The sequence below is a fragment of the Mus caroli genome, unplaced genomic scaffold (genome assembly GCF_978045245.1).
Source record: "Mus caroli unplaced genomic scaffold, Mus_caroli_1 scaffold_17, whole genome shotgun sequence".
In the NCBI taxonomy this organism is placed as follows: domain Eukaryota; kingdom Metazoa; phylum Chordata; class Mammalia; order Rodentia; family Muridae; genus Mus; species Mus caroli.
The window spans coordinates 18,857,123-18,879,618 of record NW_028227272.1 but is presented as its reverse complement, the minus strand read 5'-3'; the positions used below and the strand labels follow the sequence as shown (position 1 = coordinate 18,879,618).

The 22,496-nt window shown below is 43.1% G+C and overlaps 1 protein-coding gene across 3 annotated transcripts in view; it reads right to left on the bottom strand.

Annotated features, from left to right (window-relative positions):
• Senp2 (SUMO specific peptidase 2) overlaps nucleotides 1-21,449 on the bottom strand; it is a 39,683-nt gene extending 18,234 nt beyond the window's left edge. Inside the window, exons 1-9 of one of the 3 annotated variants that reach the window (XM_021184853.3) lie at nucleotides 21,204-21,449; nucleotides 19,419-19,477; nucleotides 16,668-16,801; nucleotides 14,679-14,745; nucleotides 12,631-12,721; nucleotides 6,904-7,072; nucleotides 4,068-4,168; nucleotides 2,731-2,825; nucleotides 2,219-2,270 (exon numbers count right to left, since the gene is read on the bottom strand). In XM_021184853.3, coding sequence (XP_021040512.2) covers nucleotides 2,219-2,270; nucleotides 2,731-2,825; nucleotides 4,068-4,168; nucleotides 6,904-7,072; nucleotides 12,631-12,721; nucleotides 14,679-14,745; nucleotides 16,668-16,801; nucleotides 19,419-19,477; nucleotides 21,204-21,304 — 869 coding nt within the window. In that variant the 5' untranslated portion in view covers nucleotides 21,305-21,449. Of the gene's footprint in view, nucleotides 1-2,218; nucleotides 2,271-2,730; nucleotides 2,826-4,067; nucleotides 4,169-6,903; nucleotides 7,073-12,630; nucleotides 12,722-14,678; nucleotides 14,746-16,667; nucleotides 16,802-19,418; nucleotides 19,478-20,981; nucleotides 21,157-21,203 lie in introns of those variants that run through there. The other 2 variants (XM_021184854.3, XM_085832502.1) reach the window with 2 other exon arrangements.
• Nucleotides 21,450-22,496: the final 1,047 nt, after the last annotated feature.

Here is a 22,496-nt window from a genome sequence, read left to right as displayed (position 1 = left end):
TGGAAGGAAAATTTGAGCAAAGGGATTTGAAACCGACACACTGGGCTGGTGAGGTGGCTCAGCAGGTAAGAGTACTGACTGCTCTCCTGAAGGTCCTGAGTTCAAATCCTAGCAACCACATGGTGGCTCACAACCACCCGTAATGAGATCTGACTTCTGGCGAGTCTGAAGACAGCTACAGTATACTTATGTATAATAATAAATAAATCATTGAGCCGGAGTGAATGGGGCCGACGGACTGAGCAGAGGTCCTAAAATTCAATTCCCAACAACCACATGAAGGCTCACAACCATGTGTACAGTTAAAGTGTACTCATATACATAAAAATAAATAAATCAAGAAAGAAAGAAAGACAGACAGACAGACAGACACACTGACAAGGTGATGCAATTATTAAAAACAACTAGCACTGCTAGGGCTTACCCCAGCACCCCTGATCGGAAGGTATTCTTAGGTATTCTTCCTAGAGTAAGGAACTGGCCACGGGCTTTAGAGCATAAAACTGCCAACTCATTACTACACTATTGTTTCCTGTAATCTTACACTTACAGTCTAAGGGGCAGCAAATGACCTGTGACACACATGTATCCATCAGAGGGCAGCCTAAAGAAGCTGGTGTTCTCCACTATGTGATCTCTGGGAATCACACTTGGGACTTCAGACTTGGTGGCAAGCATCAGAGCCATCTTGCCAGCCCGATATGTTTATTCAAGACAGCCTTGAGAACAAAGGCACCCTCCTCACAGAAAGCCGCCTATGGGCCATCCACCTAAACACTCAGAGGCCACAGCTGCTTTCGTCAAGCTGGTAAGAGACTTCAGTTTTGTCCACGTGGTACTGTTTTTGCAGGCATACAGTACGTAGGAGTTATAGGCGCATTGAGGAGTTTACCTGATTTCCAAGAGCCTGGACACTAGGCAATGTGTAACAGGATTAGCCTCCCTGTGGGGAGGTTTGGGAGAGCAACAGTAAAGCCTCAGTGTCAATGCAGACTCTGGTGTGTTGGAGGAAAGGCATGTGTAACACACACAACTCATGACTGTCCACGGAACCTCAAATGCAAGGCCCAGGGTAACCAAGCTCATAGCCTGCCACCTCCTATCCTGAGACTTTACACATGTTGTCTCTGCCGAGCTGGGATCTTGCTTTGGTCTCACTGCTCCTTTCTCATTGCCCCATTAGTTACTTTGAGGATGCACTATTTACCCTGTGCCAGTGTATAAACAGAAGTACATCATTTGCATTTATACGGGCTCTCAGCTAATTGTTGCCTGAAGTCTTACACAAGCCTTTTTGAAGAGTACTTGCTACTCTGCAAAGTTCCCGCATCCACATGGTGGCTCCCAACCTTTTGTAGCTCTAGTTCCAATTCTAAGTCGGGCGTGGTGGCGCACGCCTTTAATCCCAGCACTCGGGAGGCAGAGGCAGGCGGATTTCTGAGTTCGAGGCCAGCCTGGTCTACAAAGTGAGTGCCAGGACAGCCAGGGCTACACAGAGAAACCCTGTCTCGAAAAACCAAAAAAAACAAAAAAACAAAAAAACAAAACAAAACAAAAAAAACAAAACAAAAAAAAAAACAATTCTAGGCATCTGATGCCTCTCTGGACTCTGCTGACATCAAGCACACAAGTGCTAGTAGCTTCATTTACAACCTCTTCACCCATGTGATTTCCTTAACAGTCAGAGCTGGGCAGTGGTGGCGCACGCCTTTAATCCCAGCACTTGGGAGGCAGAGACAGGTGGACTTCTGAGTTTGAGGCCAGCCTGGTCTACAGAGTGAGGCCCTCAGCTGCTGTGGCCTCTGAGGACAGCCAGGGCTATACAGAGAAACCCTGTCTCAAACAAAACAAAACAAACACAATCAGATGGACCAGATCTGGACTCTTGGCCACAGCTGGCAAGTCTGATATAAAATAATAACCACCCCAAACCCCAAGGACAGCAGAACAGCCTTCATTCATCACTCCTATGCTCAAGACAGTGGCCACTGGAGACCCACACTCTTAAGAAGCACCTACTTGCCCACAAGCCCTTATAACTGAGAGATGAGAGACATCTGGGAAGGGTCCGACTTAAGAACTATTCGCTTATTCCTGAGTGCTGACTAGCTACCAGACAGAGAAGACTCACAGTTCCTCATGGTTATTTGTAAATGTAATTTGCAAAGTGAGAAAACTTAATTCTAAATGAAATCTTAGAATTAAATGAGCCATGTACCTCTTTTCACTTCTCATTGAACAGAGAGGTCCTCTTGTTTCAACAACTCTATCTGTGGGGATGGAAAGAAAAGATCCTTTACTAACCAATCACAGGCTGGCATTCCAATCCACACATTGCAAGGACCAGCACACCTGTCTGCATCGATGCTAATGTGAGTTAAAAAGCCACAAAGAAGCACCTAAAGTACAGGTAACTTTCTCTTCCTTAAATCCTGAGCACAACTGATACCAGCTCATTCCATAAGCTAAAGTCATTCAGTGAACAGTTATTGGAGAAATATAAGGAAGAAAATCAATTTTATTCTCACAAAATACAAATACTATACAGGCATTTCAACAATCAATCTTAAAACAATTTTCTTTTTTAAAATAAAACTTCAGGTACTAGATAAGTGCTAGCCAATGTCTTGAAGCCTGACAATATTTTATGGCCTGGTATACCATATTTCAGTAGCGTGCTCTCACATGAACTACGGGCAGTGTCAAGAAAGAGCTAAATGTGGAACTCACACTGTTTTGGAACAAAATGGGTTGTTCTGATGCCATGATTCTGCTCCTCCACCCAGCCTTTGGTCTTTAATGTGTCCATCTGAATTCTCTGAGAACTTAGAAAGACAACAGTGAGGAAGATCAGATCAGATACAAGGGGAGACAGACCTTAGAGTATAAGTATTCCCATCCCAACCCACAGCAGGAGAACAACAAAACCTTCGATACGTAACAGCTAAAGTTAAAATTCCCAAATAACAATTCATTCTTTCTGCATTCAATAAGCTAGACAATGCTGTGACTCAACTTGCTAGTTCCATACATTATGGGACTCTGCGTCTTGGCAATCACATGCTAAGTCACAAGATGAGCTGACACTCTGGACCTGCACGTTCCTGCCCACCTCTCCAGATCAGACATCACTTCCTCTCCACCCTCACTTATCTGCTCGAATTACTAGTATTAAGCAATGTCAGAAGCAAAGTCCTTATGATTAGTTGACTTTAATCTTGTTTCTAAGCCGAAGATGCTAAAGTGCAATCACCAGATGCCTCAGAGATTGTGTGTGTGTGTGTGTGTGTGTGTGTGTGTGTGTGTGTGTGTGTGTGTGTAAGGAAAGGAAATGAAATACAAAGACTGTGACAGGCTAAAGAAGGAAGCAAGAAAGGGAAGGAAAAGCTGAGCAGCAGGAAGGAACCAGGACAAAGGCAGACAGACAGACAGACAGACGTTGTGGGAAGTAGTTGTGTTGACGAGGCTGGGAGGGGATTTCCTTTTGCTACATGAGCAAGGGTTCATATGAGTTGGATGTGGTATCAAATGAATATAATCCCAGCAAGTGGGAAGTGGAGGTAGAGAACTATAAATTCCAAGCTAGCCTATGCTAGATAATGAGATCTTGTCTTGAAAAACAACAAAACAAAACAAAAAATCAAAACAAACAAACAAACCCAGCCAGGCAGTGGTGGTGTCCAGTACACCTTCAACCCCAGCAGAATTCAGGAAGCAGACGCAGGCAGATCACTGTGAACTTGAGGCCAGCCTGGTCTACAGAGTGAGTTCCAGGACAGTCAAGACTACACACAGAGAAACTCTTTCTCAAAATACAACAAACAAACAAACAAAAAAGAAAAAATAATTCATGTGGGCAAAGGACTGTAAAACTAACAGAAAATCCCATTCTGTAGCCACTGTGTAATGTCAGACGTGTAAGCACTGTGTAGTGTCAGACATTCTGTAAGCATTGTGTACAGTGTCAGACAAACTACACTGCAGTTCTCTTCACACCATCACCGCTCTAAAGCCAAGAAAACTGGGTCTGTACTAAGGAAAAAGTCTACCAAAGCACTTTCTCTTACCTGTGGTGTGAAACTGTGGGGGGGAACGTGCTTCCATGAGCACCTTCTTTAAGACGCTCCAATAACTTTCGATACTTCTCTCTTTCATCCTTTTGGACACCCTGAATATAAAGTACGTGTGGTGAGTAGTAGCACAGAAACTTAGCCTCAGATCTAAGCAGACACTGGCCGGGGAGAGGCAGCCACAGATGGACTTCACTTGGAGCACATTGTTCTTAGAGTTGCTTTAGTCAAATTCTAGTTTTATACTTCTTTAAAAATCCCAGAGCTGGGGAGATGGCTCAGAGGTTAAGAACACTGACTGCTCTTCCAGAGGTCCTGAGTTTAAATCCCAGCAACCACACGGTGGCTCACAACCATCCGTAATGGGATCTGATGCCCTCTTCTGGTGTGTCTGAAGACAGCTACAGTGTGTTCATATAAATAATTAAAAAAAAAAAAAATCCCAAACCCTGCAGGGCATGGTGGCACACGCCATTAATCCCAGCACTCGGGAGGCAGAGGCAGGCGGATTTCTGAGTTCGAGGCCAGCCTGGTCTACAAAATGAGTTCCAGGACAGCTAGGGCTACACAGAGAAACCCTGTCTCAAAAAAAAACAAACAAAAAACAAAAACCCAAAGCCTGAGCTCTTTAGAGAGCAGCCACCTGGAACCCTCCCCTTTAGGCCGGCCACTTGCTTCCCACCCTGCTTCACTCTTTACATTATCTGTTAGACCCGAATGACCCTTTCACAGGGGTCGCCCTAAGACCACTAGAGAACACAGTTATTTACAATTCATTTCAGAAGCAAAATTACAGTTATGAAGTAGCAACAATGAAAATAATCTTATGGTTGGGGTCACCACAGCATGAGAAACTGTATTAAGGAGTTGCAGCATTGGGAAGGTTGAGAACCACTGTGTTAGATCGTGGAGGTATTTGCATCTTTGACAGAACTATGCTGAAGAAAACCGAGTTGAACAGAAAACATCAGCAGAAATAATCCCCTTTATAGCAAGAAATTTGCGGCTCCTGACTTTCTAGTTGGAGTGGTCTCCCCGTGTCCCCAGTGGCTTTGTAGCCACATTACTCTGCATGGGTTCAGTCCTGTGCTGTATGGTCGCCCTTTAGCATCTCATCCAGCTCACCTCGCCTGGCCCTTCCTGACAAGAAACTCTTGTAATTGCTCTCCTCCTCCTCCTCCTCCTCAGTCTGCACTGCCGACTAATTTCTTCTGCCTGCCATAAATGCCCAGAGCTCCTCTCACACTACAGTCTTCCCTGAATCATCTTTTCAGCTCACTTGATTTAAATGACATCAAAATGTAGAAAATCCAGAAATGTGTGTCTCTAACACTGCCTTCTTCTCAAAATTCCCATCACATATATCCAGAGTTTACAGGAGAGGTCTTCTGGCAGGATTCATGGGCACTTTAAACAAAGTCCAAAACTGAAGTCAGCATCTCCCCCCTAAACACAAAGGGCATTTTGGTCAGTGGCGTATTTATCCAGAGCTGCAATTTGGGCCTCAGGTTCTTCCTAAATGCTCTGTGATATTCTCAATTGACAAACACATTTATAAGACTGACTACCCATTGTCCTACAATCTGCCTACACAGTCATCGAAGATCTCTCAAAGCACTAAAGTTTCTCTTCTTAAAACTCTCAGACAGCCTCTGGCCCACTATTCCCTTGGCCTTTCTGCTGAATTATAAGTTATTTATGTAAAACTCATGAAGGCAGGGGACAAATGTATTCAGGATTCAGATACTAAATTACTTAAAACTAGTGCAGTATCCGGGACAGATAGCTCACAAAACCAACTATCAAATTAAAATAGCTGATGGTACTGGGGAATGCTAGAGACAGAAGTAAATGAAGATCTCAAGAGAGAGCGAAGCCCCGTCTCCTCGCCGCACTAAGTGCTCTGAAAGGTGAAGGGAAGCGTGGAGCAGCACTTACCACCTTTACTCAATCACACTTATGAAGGTTTACATAAATAAGCCAGGCAAGGCGTGTGGTGCTCTGTGTAATCCTAGCACTCAGGAGGCAGAGGCAGCACATTTCTGTGTGTTCAAGGCCAGCCTGCTCTACATACTAAGTTCTAGGACAGCCAGGGTTATGTAAAGAGACCCTGTCTTCAAAACATATAATTAAAAAGTAATCTCTTCCTCCAGGATTCCTTCTTTCTTTGTCAGTGGACCTGGCATCTGACACTCAGTGTCTAGAGTAGCATGGACTGCACAGCAACAGTAGGTACCATGAGTCAAAGCAGGTGAGGAGGTCAGGTAGGGAAGGGATGCTGGGACACTTTTAATTGCTGTACCCTTTTGGTACATTTTGAATTTTATATCATAGAACACAAATTATTACTAAAAAAAAAATCATTAAATACATTTCTTTAAGATATCAGGCTAACAGGGTTCCCTAATAAAGGAGCTAGAGAAAGTACCAAGGAGCTGAAGGGGTTTGCAGCCACATAGAAGGAACAACAATATGAACTAACCAGTACCACTGGAGTTCCCTGGGACTAAACCACCAATCAAAGAAAACACATGGTGGGACACATGGCTCCAGCTGCATATGTAGCAGAGGATGGCCTAGTCGGTCATCAATGGGAGGAGAGGCCCTTGGTCCTGTGAAGGTTCTATGCCCCAGTATAGGGGAATGCCTGCACCAGGAAGCAGGAGTGGGTGGAGAGCAGGGGGGAGGAGGGGAGGGGATAGGGGATTTTTGGAGGGGAAACTAGGAAAGGGAATATAAATGAAGAAAATATTTAATAAAAAATATTTAATAAGAGAATAAAAAGAAAAAAGAAAAATAAAAATAAAAAAGATACCAGGCTAAAAGGGCTTACCTCCTCCACGGTGCAGTGGGGACGCCTCACACCCTTGCCACCGTCTTCAGAAATCATCTCTGTCACACCTTGCTCCTGAGGCTTCCATGTTAAGGAACTCTCTGGATTGCTTTTGCTATGGCGACGACCACTTGGCCTTCTATTATAGCCTTCCGATTTCAGCGTAAAACTGGAGAATAAAAGAAAACGAAAGACTGTATCATGGATTGAGATCCAAGCTCCTAGGTCATGCAACTATTCTGCTGATCTCGTTTAAGACCACTCATTTCTAAACAACCACCATTTGCAGTGGTGGACATACCAGCATTTCCTTATAGAATGTCTGCTCTGACTACTAGGGCTGTCATATGAAAGCTGTCCTCATAGCCAGGGTTCCAGCCCCAGATTGAGCCCCCACTGCACATTCCTCTCTCTTGTATTATATACTTGTCCTTTACTTGCTGGGCACCATGGAAATACCAGCTACATGCTAGCAATTTCTATGCTGGGACAGTGCAGTATGCCTAGCTACTCAGATTTCACACTGAATTTTGTTGCATCTTTAACTTAAAAATAGAGTGCAAGCCTGTGGTTTTGTAGAATGCATTTTCATTTCACAAACTACTTTCACAGGTAAGTTTAGATACAACAGTGAGTGATGATGCCCACCTCAGTGCAATATGCTTGGAGGCTGCTCTCCTCTGTGCCACTGCCAGCACCAATTATCTATTTAGGTGGTCTCAAGTATCAGATTGGTTTCTCTGTAACACTTTTCTCTCCTTTATAATTAATAAGGAATTTAGGGGGGAGAAATTGTAATGCTAATATAAGTATTCTAGGCCTTATCAAATCCCCACTTTTGCTCAGCCAAGGCTCACCCATACACTCATTACTGTGACAGTCACTGTCTTGCATGCCTTCTGCACTCTTTTCTCAGCATTTCCTATGGAGATCTGCCTTTACACAGTATATACCCACGCCCTGGTATTGGTGTTACAAGCTTTATTCATTTTGATGTTTAAATTGTCCCCTATTTGGCCACTAAATACCAATCAAGCTTTTCCCCAAATTGGGCTGGAGTTTCACGAGTCTTTCAGTCCTCCTTCATGTTCTGATACAAGATACTCTTGTGTCAATTACTACTTTCCCTCCTACCTCTACAATTTATCTTCCACCCAAATTCAGAGCACCCCAGTTTTAATTAGTCAGTCAGCCTCTCCCCTTCCCCCAAGCTCCCCTTTTCTTTTTGAGACAGGATCTCTCTATATAACCTTAGCTGGACTCGAACTGGCTATATATAGACCAGGTTGTCCTTGAACTTGATATTACCAACCTATGCCTCCCAAGTTCTGGAATTAAAGGTGTGTACTACCACAGCAGACTTTCATTTTAAAATGTTTTAAATATGTATTTTATTATTTTATGTATAAGTGCTTTTGTCTATATGTACATATGTGCAAGGTGTGCATGCAGTACCTATAGAGGCCAGAAGAAGGCATCAGAACTGTAGAACTCAAGTTCCATCTGAGTGCTGGGAACTGAACAAGGCTGGGTCCTCTACAAGAGCAACAAGTGCTCTCAATCCCAGATCAACCCTAAGGCCACGCAGATCTCCATTTCAATCATACGTAGTTAGCCAAGGATTGCTAGATTTGAATTTGCATGTGTTCATGCTTGCATGTGTGTACTTGTGCATATAAAAGCAAGAGGCTAATACGGTATGCCTACTGCTGCTCTTCTCCTGATATTTGAGGCAGGGTCTCCCAGAGCCTGGGAGCTCATCAATTCGGCTAGACTGGCTGGCCAATGAGCTCAGACGTATGCCTGTTTCTCCCACTGCCAGCACTGTGGGTTTCGGAAGTGTACAGCTGTGCTATAGCTTTTACCTGTGAGCTAGGAACCCAAACTTAGCCTGTACAGCAGCACTTTATTTATTTAACTATCTTTCCAGGCCCAGAAGTTTTAATAAAGACATTAATTTGAAGGATAAGACTAAAATAAAGCAAGGCAGTAGACAGACTGAGAGAAAGCCCCGGGATCTGGGGAACAGAAAAAGCAAGGTCAAAGAAATGTAAAAATAATAAACAGCTTTGAAGATATGAAAAGGCACTGAACATTTATAATTGGAACAAGATACTTATAGAATAAATTCATGCAGATTGGAGAGGATTCTTACAATTTAAAAACCATGAGAGAGCTTTAAAAAAAAAAAGATCAGGAGGTGAAAACAGAAAAATTGAGAGTTCAAAGCCAACTTGGAATACATAGTGAGTTCAGGACAATCTGATTTACATAATAAATTTCAGTCTGGTGTGAACTACGTGGTTGAGACCATAGGCTAAACTAAACAACATAACAAAAAAAACCCCAAACAAACAAAACCACAAACAATAACAACAAAAACAAATAAAACATAGCTTTTTGGGAGGGTGTTTTTGTTTTTCAAGTCAGGGTCTCTTTCTGTAGCCCTGGTTATCTTGGAACTCAGTATGTAGACCAGGCTGGCCTTGAACTCAGATCTGTCTACCTCTGCCTCCCAGTGCTGGGATTAAAGATCTCCACCACATGGTTTTTTTTCGAGACAGGGTTTCTCTGTGTACCCCTGGCTGTCCTGGAACTCACTCTGTAGACCAGGCTGGCCTCGAACTCAGAAATCCACCTGCCTCTGCCTCCCAAATGCTGGGATTAAAGGCATGTGCCACCACGCCCAGCTTCCACCACATGGTTTTAAGAGGAAAAAGGCATAGAAGAGACAGGAGACTATCTAGTTAGATGCCACGCAATAGGAACCCTAGAATGTAACACCACACAGAGGACAGCCGACAAGGGAGCTCAAAGGGCACAAGAGCTCGATCCCACGCCTCATGACCTGGATTTGATCCCTGGATCCTGCATGATGCAGAGAACTGCCTCTCACAAACTGTCTTGAACTTTTACACACATATTTACTAAATGCATGTAAAATTTAAGAGGAAAGAAAATTACTGAAAAAAATATTTAATAGAACAATTCAGTGTATAAAATTTATCAGGCTATATTTAAGATTTATGTACTTTTCTGCATTCATACACACACAGTTTGAAAGAAATGAGTGTTGATTCTTTTAAAAAATAGTTCTCGCCTGGCAGTGGTGGCGCATGCCTTTAATCCCAGCACTCGGGAGGCAGAGGCAGGCGGATTTCTGAGTTTGAGGCCAGCCTGGTCTACAGAGTGAGTTCCAGAACAGCCAGGGCTACACAGAGAAACTCTTTGTCAAAAAAAAAAAAAAAAAACCAAAATCCAAAAACTAAAAACCATAAACCAAAAACCAAAAAAAAAAAACCAAAAAAACAAAAAAAGGAAAAAAAATATAAATAAATAAATAAAAAATAGTTTTCAAGGAGGCTGGAGAGATTGCTCAATTTAACACACTTGCTATTCTTTCGAAGTACCAGGATTCAGTTCCTAGCACCCACAAAGTGTTTAATAACTATCTGTGTAATTCCAGGGGTTCTAATACCCTCTTCTGGCCTCATACACATAAATACAGATGAGCTGCTATGTTTTCACTTTCCCCTAATTCTAGGATGGTCATCATCTCACTTTTGACTTCTCCCTTAATCCAACTGTCATTTAATAGTGTGCTGTTTAGTTTCCATGTGTCTGGATACTTCCTGCTGTTTTTACTGTTGTGGATGACTAATTTTATTCTTTTGTGGTCACATAGGATGCAGGATGTTATTTTACTCTTCCTACATTTGTATTGAGACTTGCTTTGTGTTCTAAAATGTGGTCAATTTGGAGAAAATTATTAAAGCTACTGAGAAGAAAGTGTATTCCCTAATTGGACGCCTCATACTACCAAAGAAAATCGCCGGTACCAGGAATGGGCTACCTCTTTTTTGAGTTGGTGGCTAATGGAATCCTATAGACCAACCCCCTAAACATTACAGGCTATTGCCAATGCTTTTGGTTACCCTCCAGAACTTGACAGTAATCCCTATTCCTGAAAACCACCAAATACTTGAGTCACAGAACATAGAGAAATCTAAATGGTACTCAACAGAAAGCTTACACCACATTGGCTGGCTTACAAGCTGGAAGATGCTATGTATGCCACCAGAAGAAAAACAGACACCAAACTCCCCAGCCATGAGCCCAGCAAGCTATAATGATGGTACAACAATGGCACACATTTTATGGGAGCAACCAGCCAATTCTAATTAGATTTAAGGCCTGCTCCATGAGATAAAACCCACATGGACATTGTCAATAAGACCAAGAACCTCATTAAGGCAGATAAGTCACTGGGCTGGGAGGAGGGGATTCACTAGTACTCTTCTGCTAAATAGACATAGCAATAAAATGACTTTTTTTTTAATTTTTAATATTTTTATTACATATTTTCCTCAGTTACATTTCCAATGCTATCCCAAAAGTCCCCCATAGCGCCCCCCACTTCCCTACCCACCCATTCCCATTCTTTTGGACCTGGCATTCCCCTATATTGGGGCATATAAAGTTTGCAAGTCCAATGGGCCTCTCTTTCCAATGATGGCCGACTAGGCCATCTTTCGATACATATGCAGCTAGAGACAAGAGCTCTGGGGTTCTGGTTAGTACATCATGTTGTTCCGACAATAGGGTTGCAGATCCCTTTAGCTCCTTGGGTACTTTCTCTAGCTTCTCCATTGGGATAAAATGACTCTTAATCATGGGTATAACCACAGACCAGTGCATCTCTCAAGTCTCATTAGACAAGCTTCTCTCAGTGGTGGTTATTAACACAGACACCCACAATGGGCCAATGTACAGAGAATAAGTGACTTTGCAATACTCAGCCCTAAATGGGTTGTCTATATCACACCTCTCACTTCAAGGTTCAGGGATCTACATAAGGGAGGGCAGAAAGACAGCAAGAACCAGAGGTGATAGATACGAGTGGTAAGAAAACACTCTTTTCCATATACAACAGGCAGATGTACCCATGAAATCACAATGAGGCTGTGACAGCGTGCACGAAGGCTGTGTAAGCTAAAGCCAAACAAAAGCCTAGCATGGCAGTGAGGACAAAGTCCAGTCCCTAGCTGAGGAGCTATTGGTATCTGACTGCTTGTAGGAAAGAGAAAGTCAGTTTTCTTAAGTGGAGTGACACCAGGTATATCTATTATATCTATCAAGGCAAGTTCTATACAGGAGTAGCTAGCAACACAAACCAGACTCGATGAGGGACAAGAAGGAGAGACATGAAGAGAGTGAGAGAGACAGAGAGAGGGAAAAGGAGAGGAAAAGGAATGGCAGGAGAAAGGGAACAAGAAGTTCAGTGGGCAGGGAGGTGGGGGAGGACCTGGGAGAAGTTGGAGATGAACATGATCAAAGTACATTGTGTGAAATTCTCAAAGATAAATAAAAACATAAGACAGGGGGCTACAGAGATAGCTCAGTGATTAAAAGTACTGGCTGATTTTCCAGAGGACCAGGGTTGGAGGTTCAGTGCCCTCTTGTGGCCTCCTCAGGCACCAGCTATGAAAGTGCTACACTGGTATCTAGGCAAAATACTCATACACATACAATTATTAAAAATAAAATATATTAAAATGGTTTTCAAAACCAAGTCATACTATGGACATGTAATATAGCTGGAAAAGAAACCAGCTCAAGTCTAACTCGTCACATGCTACCCAGCTAGTACCCTCAGATTATGTAACAGAACACAGTGAAATCGCCTAACAGTGAGTTTCACTTACAGAAGAGGACCATCTAACTTACCCAAAGGAGGGCAGGACTCTCCGTGGCTGATCTCGGGTCACTGTCACTCTGATCTTTGGATAGTCACTTATTCCGTTAGGAGATTTATTACCTTTAACAACATATTTATAATGAGAAGAAAAGATACCAGTCAGCAGTCTGAATGGGACAGAAAGCTTACTTACATGTAGAACTAAAGCTCTATTTTTTAAAAGCATAGTAATCCAGCATGAATGTTATAAACAAATTAAAGGACAGTCATGGTGGGGCTAGCAGGGTAGTTCTGGGGTACAGTATTGCCTAACATGCATGAGATCCCAAGTTCAATTTCACTACTACAAAACCACAATAGTAATCAAGTAACTGATATTAAAACAATATGTATAAGCCAAAATCTATTTATATAAACCTTAAAAAGACTTTAAAAATAGCCTATCACCATTTTTCCAGTCCTTTGGAATTATTTTAATTGCAGAGTGTAACGGTCTAAAGTGATGTGTCTGGGAATCACGTAGGGATGGCATGGCTTTTGATGGCCAATCTTCAGTGCCAACTTGACTGACGAGACTGCTGAGCTAAGTCTAGTATCCGGGAGGTTTCCACAGCAGACTAAATGAGGGATAAAGACCACCCTGACTGTGGACTGCAGTTTTGCACTACATAAGAGGAGGAGGGAAGGAGACAATATCTTCTCTTCTCTTTGCTTGCCAGTCTGTAATGAAGTAAACCTGTTTCTCCTCTGGCACAAGATTCCACTGCTCTGATATTCTTCCCAAGAAACCACAGCCCAAGCCCTGGAAAACCACAAGCTAAAGCAGACCTTTCTCCCCAACCTGTCCCCTCCGCTGTTTGTCACAGCAATGGCAAAGAACTAATACACAGGGTACAGGTTTCCTCGACTTTGCACTTCTGGGCTATACACGAGGAGCCTTAGCTAACAAGTTTGAGGAGTATGTCGGTGAGCCTCGCTTCTTAGCTCCTTCTACTTCAGATCCCTGAACCTCGGCTGCTCGAACACTGACTTTCACTCCCTTCCTCCTCCTCCTCTCAAACTGCAAGTCAATCGCACGGCAGTCACTAAAACAGTTTCTCAGAACTCTGTCCTTTGCTCAGCTTTCCTCACAATAACATTTTATGCAGTACACACAATTACAAGTCCACTTTAGTGTCTAATATTGAAGTCTATACAGCTGTAGGAATCAGAAACTTAAGATTGCTCAACAAATACATGATGGACTCTGAAAGCACGAATAAGGTCTTCTGTTACTCCTGACCATTAGGATGCAGTGCTGGGAAAACAGTAAGCTCTCAGGAATATATTTTTTAAGATTTATCTTTATTATTCTAAAATTATATGTGTATGCATCTATGAGTCTGTGTGTGGATATGTGCATGTGTATACAGTATGCATAAAGTCCAGAAGAGGGCATCACATCCCCTGGAGCAGGAGTTAGAGACAGTTGTGAAATGCCTCATGTGGGTGCTGAAATCCAAACAGGTCTCTGCAAGAGCAATAAACACTCTTAAACACCTAGCATATGCCAGCCCTTTCTTGTTTTTTAATCTATAAGCCTTGATCTGAAGTCACATTAAGAATCATGCTTATATGTGGGGAAGGGTACGGGGGACTTTTGGGATAGCACTGGAAATGTAAATGAGGAAAATACCTAATAAAAAATATTAAAAAAAAAAAAGAATCATGCTTATAAACAGGAAACACAGCAGTCAACTCAGACAAAAATTATAAAGGAGAGCTCTGGGTTAAACATCCTTCCTGTAAAAACCTGATACTGATGCAGATGTTTCCAGCTTTGGATTTCATAGTTTACCTCAGGGATGTTCAACTGCTGGGCTCCATACAGACATCCCAAAAAATCTGAAAAACTCTAAAACCAAAGACATTTGCTGTCCTAGAAATTTAAGATAAAACTTGTATTTGTTTTTATGGATGGTAAAGAGATTATGCCTTTATTTAATCCTAATCCAAACTGGTGTTTTCCATTCATATTCATAACACTTAGGGGACAGGGCTCCAAGCACAGGCAAGCAAGAATCTCCTGAGCACTCACCCAGTTTCAGCATGCTGCTGCAGGATCCAGAACTCATCAGCTCACAAGATGAAGAGTTGGAAAAGACCTAAAATAAAGCAGTCACTTCTAAAGTTGCAATTTAAAAACAGTTCTAATACAAAAGCTTACTCAATTCATGATTATTTCAGCTAGCACACAGAAATAACCCCATCAAGATTTAAGAAGGGGCCCGGCATGGTGGCGCACGCCTTTAATCCCAGCACTTGGGAGGCAAAGTCAGGCGGATTTCTGAGTTCGAGGCCAGCCTGGTCTACAGACTGAGTTCCAGGACAGCCAGGGATACACAGAGAAACCCTGTCTCGAAAAGCCAAAAAAAAAAAAAAAAAAAAAAAAAAAAAAAGATTTAAGAAGGGACAAAACACTGTTAAAGGTAATTACACATTTCCCATGAATACTTAGATAAGGGAAGTAAGAAACAGGTTTCCCTTTTCACTGCGGAAGCTGTGCAGAGCAGGCTGACCACGCCCTCACTTCACTGTAGAGGATTGGTCTTGCTATCTATTGTAATGCTAAGTGTGGCCCCCAAGACCTGGAGGCTCTATGTAGACCTGCGACTCTGCCCCCAAGTTATTTCCGATTTGTAAAGATGCCAGCAGCCAATGGCTGGCCAGAAGAGACATAGGTGTGGTTAGGTTTCTTGGAGAAGAAGCTGGAGGAGGGAGAGAAGCCACCATAGATAGGTTAGGTGAGCTATACAAAAGTGGCCCTGAGGGCTGGCCAATTAAAGTAGGGGAGCCCAGATGAAACATAGTAAGTAATAACTCGGGGTTATCTATAGGAAAGTAGATTCTAACAGCATAGAGGGTAAATATCTACCCAGCTCTTGTGCTGTTTTAGGCTTATTATAAATATAAAGGTTATGTGTGTCTTTTATCTGGGAACTAAATGGTCAAAGGCAGGGTAGAAACCCTGGATCAGGATTAAATAATTTCTACAACATTCCACTCTGTTCTTCTGTTTTTAAGACAGTATTTGACTGTAGCCCAGGCTGGCCTGGAACTCACTATGTAGTCAGGCTAGTCTCAGTTTCATAATGGTTCTTCTCTGCCTGCTAAGGATTACAGGCATTAGCCACTGCACCTGGCTTTGCTTTTCCTTCTTTTTAAGTGAGGGTGTCAACTAGGCTGTCACAATGGTCTTGAATTTCTAAGTCATCTACCTCAGCTCTCCTGCAGCTGTCTTCTGAACACTAATCACAAGAGCATGCTACCAAGCTGAGTGAGCTAACACTATTTAAACAACTACTGCGTCCCCCTCCCCCAATGTGCGTGTGTTGGTGCATGTCTGGAGATCAGAGGCCATCCGGCAGGAATCAGTTCTCTCTACAGTGTGGGCCCTGGGGACTGAACTCAGTTCATCAGCCTTAGCAGCAAGGTTCTTTACTCACTGAGCTATCTGGCTGGCTCTCAAATATGCTTTATAAATGTTTTTTGAAATATTTAAATTATTAACCTTTAATTTCTTGACCTTCATGTCAAGTTAATAAATGCATGATCATTTCTGGAAATAAATCAATCTATATGTTAATTTCCCAAAAGACTATGAGAATTTGTTAAAATTGTATTTTACTAACGTTTAGTTTTTAAAAACTAAGAACAAACATCACAGTGTGTAGGGCTGGAGATATAACTCAGTAATAGACTCATTCTCAAGACACAGAAGACTCACACCCAGCACACCTTTAATCTCAGCACTCAGAAGGCAGAGGCAGGTTTATCTCTGAGTTCAAGGCCAGCCTAGTCTACAAAGTGAGTTCCAGGCCAGGCAGGACTACGTAAAGAGACCATGTCTCAAAAAATGAACAAACAAACAAGAACCCAAGCCACCAAAGCCACAAAAAAGATATATAAGGCACGAGGCCCCGTCTCCTAAATAAATAAATAGAATTAAACAACAAAACCACAAATGAATGAAAAACCCAAAAAGGGCAAGAAAAAAGATTAGTGATCAAGTCCCAGCCCAACTGACCTCTCCAGAAGGGGCCACATTCCGTGTTCCATTACAAGCAGAAGACACCATGGGTTTTGTGGTCAGCTGGAACGGGAATCCAAATAAACTCGCAGCATTGTAGAGACTGTTCTTCACTTGGTGAATAAAGCAATCTAGAAAGTACCAACCAACTATAAACGCAGAGCACTAAACTTTCAGAAAAAATACTATTTTGAAAAGAATCTTAGTTGTTTATAAAGTCTTATTTCCAAACACCAAGATTAAAATGTACCTATAAAAATGTTTTTGGGCCATCAAGATGTTAGTGCATGACAGTCTTGCTACTCAAGCCTGGCAGCACTTCATATGGATCTTCAGACCCATGTGAGGATGGAGAGAAGGGACTCCACAGACTTGTCCTCTGACTTCCACAGACAAGTCACAGTACAACCCCACTCACACATGTGCACCATACACACACTAATAATAAATACTTTTTTTTTTTGGTGATAAAAGGAATTCTGGTGTGTGAACTTGTGTTAGCCAAACTACCTGAGCTCCTAAAAAAGCATTCAGCTATTATTGTGGTAAACCACAAACTGGTTCCCCAAGAAGGGATATGAACTAGCAGCTTTTGAGGAGTGAGTTTTGTAGAGTCCATACAGTGAGCCTTCCTTCACAGATGCACCGGCATAAGTGAGCACTCACATTCACTCACTAGTTTGCCCGTCAGTCCCAGGCAGGTAACAATGATTGCCTTAAACCACCATCCACAAAGCCCCAGGTAAATCTTGACTGACTGAAGGATAAAACACACAGCTCTTGAGCATCTGTGACAAGAAGACACCATCCCTCTACTGTCCCAGAGCACCGGACCATCTCAAACTCACTGCTTCCTCGTACCAGAGATTACAAAACAAATAAATAAACAAACGAGAAATAAACAAATGTGGGGGGGGGCATGCCTCAGTGCTCCTCCTCCTCCTCACTTCCTGAACATCTATGTTACCTACATCTTCTTTTGTATTCACTGATGAAGGTATTATAAAGACCTAGTGTCTGCTTCAGAGAAAAATAGCCTGTGGATTTAAGCAACAAGAGTTCCAATATAGACAAGATAAGTAAGTACTCTCTAGAAAGGGGAGTGGCTCAAAACAGTGAGAAAATGTGTTGTTTACTCCATAGACCCAAGAAGACAAGAGGTAGTAACAGCAGCTACTAAAGTATTGGAATGTTTTATTTTTCCTACAAAGCTTGTTAAAACAAACAAACAAACAAACAAAAAAAAAACCCACCAGGATGTGTCCTAACACTGTGTTAAATTATCTCATGTACTCTTTTTTCAGGGGGAGGTAATCCTGCTTCATCTAAGAGGCTAACACTACCTTGTATCCCTGAGACTCTGGCTGTCGCCTATCGAGTCATGGGTCTGCTTTGAGGAGGCATCTTTCCTTCCCTTTACCTCTGCTTTTCCTTCTCCCCCTAAGCTGCCTGGAGTTTATCTACTGTAGAAGCCAGCAGTCAGGTGAACATCCCTACAGATCTCCTTAAATTAGTGAAAAGTCAAGTTCAGCTCTTTACTGGGGTATGATGGCTCCCACCTGTACTCTGAGAACTTGGGAGACTGAGGGGAAAGGATTGAGGCCAATCTGGATTGCCTAGCCTCACACACAAATAAATTACATTTAAAAAGCTTGAATTCTCTAAGTGAAACTAGCTACATTTCCAGTACTCAACTGACATCACTACAGGAGGATCAGCACTCTATAGATATTACTACAGTATTCTCTCTTATACCCAGCTTCATCTCCAATTTAGATTCCTTTATGCTATCTGCACTAAGGAGATCTAACTCTGTATTCAACAGGATTGGAGGTGGTCCTTAGGACAGAAGATTTCCATACACAACCAGCTCAGGATCCTTCTCTATCTAATGTCACCAAAGCTTTGTTCTGGAGCTGGGAAGCAACCTTTGAGTGTTCAGTGTAGACAATCATTAAGCTCTAGTTCACTCCTCTTTTTACTTTACTTTACAACAGGGTCTCATTAAATTGTTTAAACAGGCTTTGAACTTGTGACTCACCTGCCTCAAAATCCTCAGTAGCTAAGCCACAGGCTGTGTTAGCCAGGCCCTGGGTATCACCAGCTGGTTTTGTCCTGTTGTTTTATGTATCTTACTACATTCACATACAAACCATTATTTATTCATATTTATTTTTAAAAAATAGCTTGCTTTTTTCCTTAAATAATTAAAAGATACTTGTATAAAGGCCTAGTATTCATTTTTTATTTTCTGTAATTGTGTAAAATCAAGACATAGTCTGTAAGTATTTATTGGATTTAAATGAAATATCAACAAGTTCCACAGTTAACCATCACATTTGGAATAGACCCAAATTCATGACTGCTGTTGAAATAAGGGACATACTATAGTATTCTACTGTGCCTTGCCCTTTAATCTACTTTTATTCTCGTCTACCAGCCAGATACAAGAAAGTAGATTTATGATGACAAAGCATATGGGTTCAGTCAGCCAGATGAATCAGATCAATCAGTTTGAACTGGCTTCCTCCTCAGGAAAAAAAAATTACCTTTACTACAGGAGACCTTAGAACTATAAACACACATTCAACACACATATCTGAAAATAGTCACCTCTAGGAAAGACAAGGCGTAGAGAAAGGGCAGGAAAGAGGAAACTTCTCATTGTCTGGACTTTTTACCTTTTGAGTTTTGTTCCATGCATGTATTTTTCCTACTAAAACAAATTAATTTTCAAAGATGTAGTACCTAATCTTGGTCTTTTGGCTGGGATCTCATCAGTGTCCACTGCAGTAGAAAACAGAGTGCTGCAAAGAAAGGAGAAGATGGATGTATATAGGTCATACGTGCATTTCTACAAATAAACTTACTCAGCGCTGGAGGTGTGACTCAGTTGTAGGGCATGTGTTTAGCATGTAAAAGACCGTGGTTTCTTTACCTAACACCAAAACAACAGCTCCATACCACACAACCTTCCTTCTCTTGTGCCCCATGCAGTCGTAAAATGCGATGCAAGGTGCAAAGCAGAATCCCATTTCTAGACCTTAGGAAAGACTCAACACTCCCTACTACATAATGATGTTTAATCTGGTCAAATTAAACCAACACATCATTTGGTTTTGGGACACTGACCCTAAAGACAGACTTTTTTTTTTTTTAATTTCAAGCAAGCCTTAAGAGATAAGGTAGTAGTTGGGAGTTGGCAATGGTGTTGCTTAAATGTCTCCCGACCCCTATACCCTAGGGCTGGGGATTGAAGACAGGACAGGCATGACAGACAAGCACACTGCCCCTAAGGCACAGCTCTAGTTCCTAGAACGAAGTATCTTTTAAGACACCAGCCCCCGAGCCGGGCACGGTGGCACACGCCTTTAATCGGGAGGCAGAGGCAGGCGGTTTTCTTAGTTCGAGGCCAGCCTGGTCTACAGAGTGAGTTCCAGGACAGCCAGGGCTATACAGAGAAACCCTGTCTCAAAAAACAAAACAAAACAAAACAACCCACGAGCCCCCGAATGTAGTAAAGAACAGTAAGCAGCTAGAAGACAAGGCTGGCCAGGACACATCCACACTCAGGTTTGGGTCGGCATACTGCTGACTCTGAGGGACTGAAAATGTGAGGCGATCACCAGTCCCTGTTCGATAAATATGCAGTTTCATTGTGCACCAGATCCAGCTGGGGGAGAATAAACTGTTCTTACATAAGCATCCGTTTGAGAACTTTATAACATCTTAACCGATTCTTATCTGAACCCCATGGAACTGTAGAAGCCATGTATCTCGGGACTACATGCTACAGTTTAGCGAACAACCAGTTTCACCAATGACCTACATTCCTGGAGTCATCTACGAATCATTTTGATTTACTTCCCCTAATCCAATCTTTTGTCCACTTCTCTTGACCTGGAAACAAAAATAATCACCATCATCATAATAATAAGTGAAGTAGACATAGCAGAGGAAGGAAAGGGAGAGAGAATGAAAGAGTGGGAGACACTTAGGGGTAGTATAGAAGTTGCAGAGTATTTTGTTTTCTAGATAAACTCTTAAAGGGGAAGACACTGTAAAGTAAATAAAGGAGTAGATGCTAAGTACTAATATTTGTCATTTCCTTCTAATTTTAACCGAGTCTTACAAGAGTGCGGTACGTAATTACTTTCTGCCTCTTACAAGGATGTTAAAGAACAGGACCATTCCCTTCCCCTGCAGCCCAACACACACACCCCGACAGTTGCTGTCGAACAAGACAACTGCTGTTCCTCGGTGCGAAGACAACAGCACTCGCAGTCAAACGACTACGGGCAAACTCCTAACCTAGTGACTCGTTCCTGCGCTGTCCGCCCGCGACGACACCGGGCGACTAGAGCCGTATCCGGCGAGCAGCACATCGCCGGCCTCCCGTTCCCCTTCCGCTCGCAGCTAGAGGGACGGACTCTCCCCAGGCCTCCGCCGTCCCGTAGTCGCCGGTTCCCACAGGCCCGCGGCGCCCAACGCCAGCGCGGGGGAGGGGACCCGACCGGCGCGCGGCCACCTTACCTGCTGGAGCGCCGCCTCTTGAGTAGGGCGCGGGCCCCGGGCGCGGGCCGCTCGCACAAGCGAAGAATGGTGCCGAGAACCTTAGCCAGCCATCTGTACATTCCAGGCCTGAGCAGCAGCGGCGGCCGACACACCCCGAGACGCGAACCCCAGAGCTGTCGCCGCCGCCGCCGCCGCCGCCGCCGCTGCTGCTGCCGCCTTCGCCGCTTCGGCCGTAGCCAGAATCAGGCGCGGGCTTGTGACGCCATCAGAGGGCCCACAGATTTAACGTTCCCCGGGCTAGGGGAGGACTCTCTAGAAGCCGTTGACGTCATCTTCTTCCGCCCAACGGGAAAGCGGCCTCCGGAGTCTGAGCATGCGCAGCCTGGGCCTGCTCCTTGTAAGCCTAGCAACAGGAAGCCGGACGGGGAGAGCGGGCTCTTGCGCGGGTCTGACTGGCAGACCGAAGGGCGGGGCTTTCTCTATGGCAGAGCCAGTCAGGAGTCGATCTCGGGACAAGGCCCACAGACTCAAACCACGTGTATCGCTGCTGGGCCGGGAGAGCTACCCAAGCAACCGGACAGTGGAGGGTTCTGTAAAAGAATGCGCAGGGTGGAAAATAGGTCAGGTTAATGAGTATGTAACGTTTTGCGCTTTATTTTGTATATATATTGGTCTCATACTTTACCCGGATTGCCGTCACGTTCACAGCAACCGGACACAGTGGGGAATTTTAGGAATGTCATAAAAGCCAATTAAATAGCAATTAAACCATGTGCCTAAGAAAATGGAGCTAACCACTAGCATTCGAGCCAGTCTAACTATTAGGGCTCATTCCGCACGCATAAGGTCAAGTTTACCGGGAGAGACATTTTCATAGATACTTATAAATTAGGATACAAGGTCACCTGCTTATGTGATAAATGATTGTAATGCGCAATGGAGCTAGAGAAAGTTAAACCAGATGCTGGGGAGTGAGTAGGGCAGACGGACACGACTTCTAAGGAAAAGCTTCCGAGAAACAAGGACTGAATGATTCCTGTGGCCTTTTCTAATCAGCTTGTCTCTTCCCCTCAGCTCTCAGGTAGCAATCAATTCTCACTATCCTCTCTGGTAATGTATACACTTTTCTTTTTTCTTTTCTTTTCTTTTCTTTTCTTTTCTTTTCTTTTCTTTTCTTTTCTTTTCTTTTCTCTTCTCTTCTCTTCTTCTCTTCTCTTCTCTTTTCTTTTCTTTTCTCTCTCTTTCTTGTTTTTCGAGACAGGGTTTCTCTGTACAGCTCTGGCTGTCCTGGAACTCACTTTGTAGACCAGG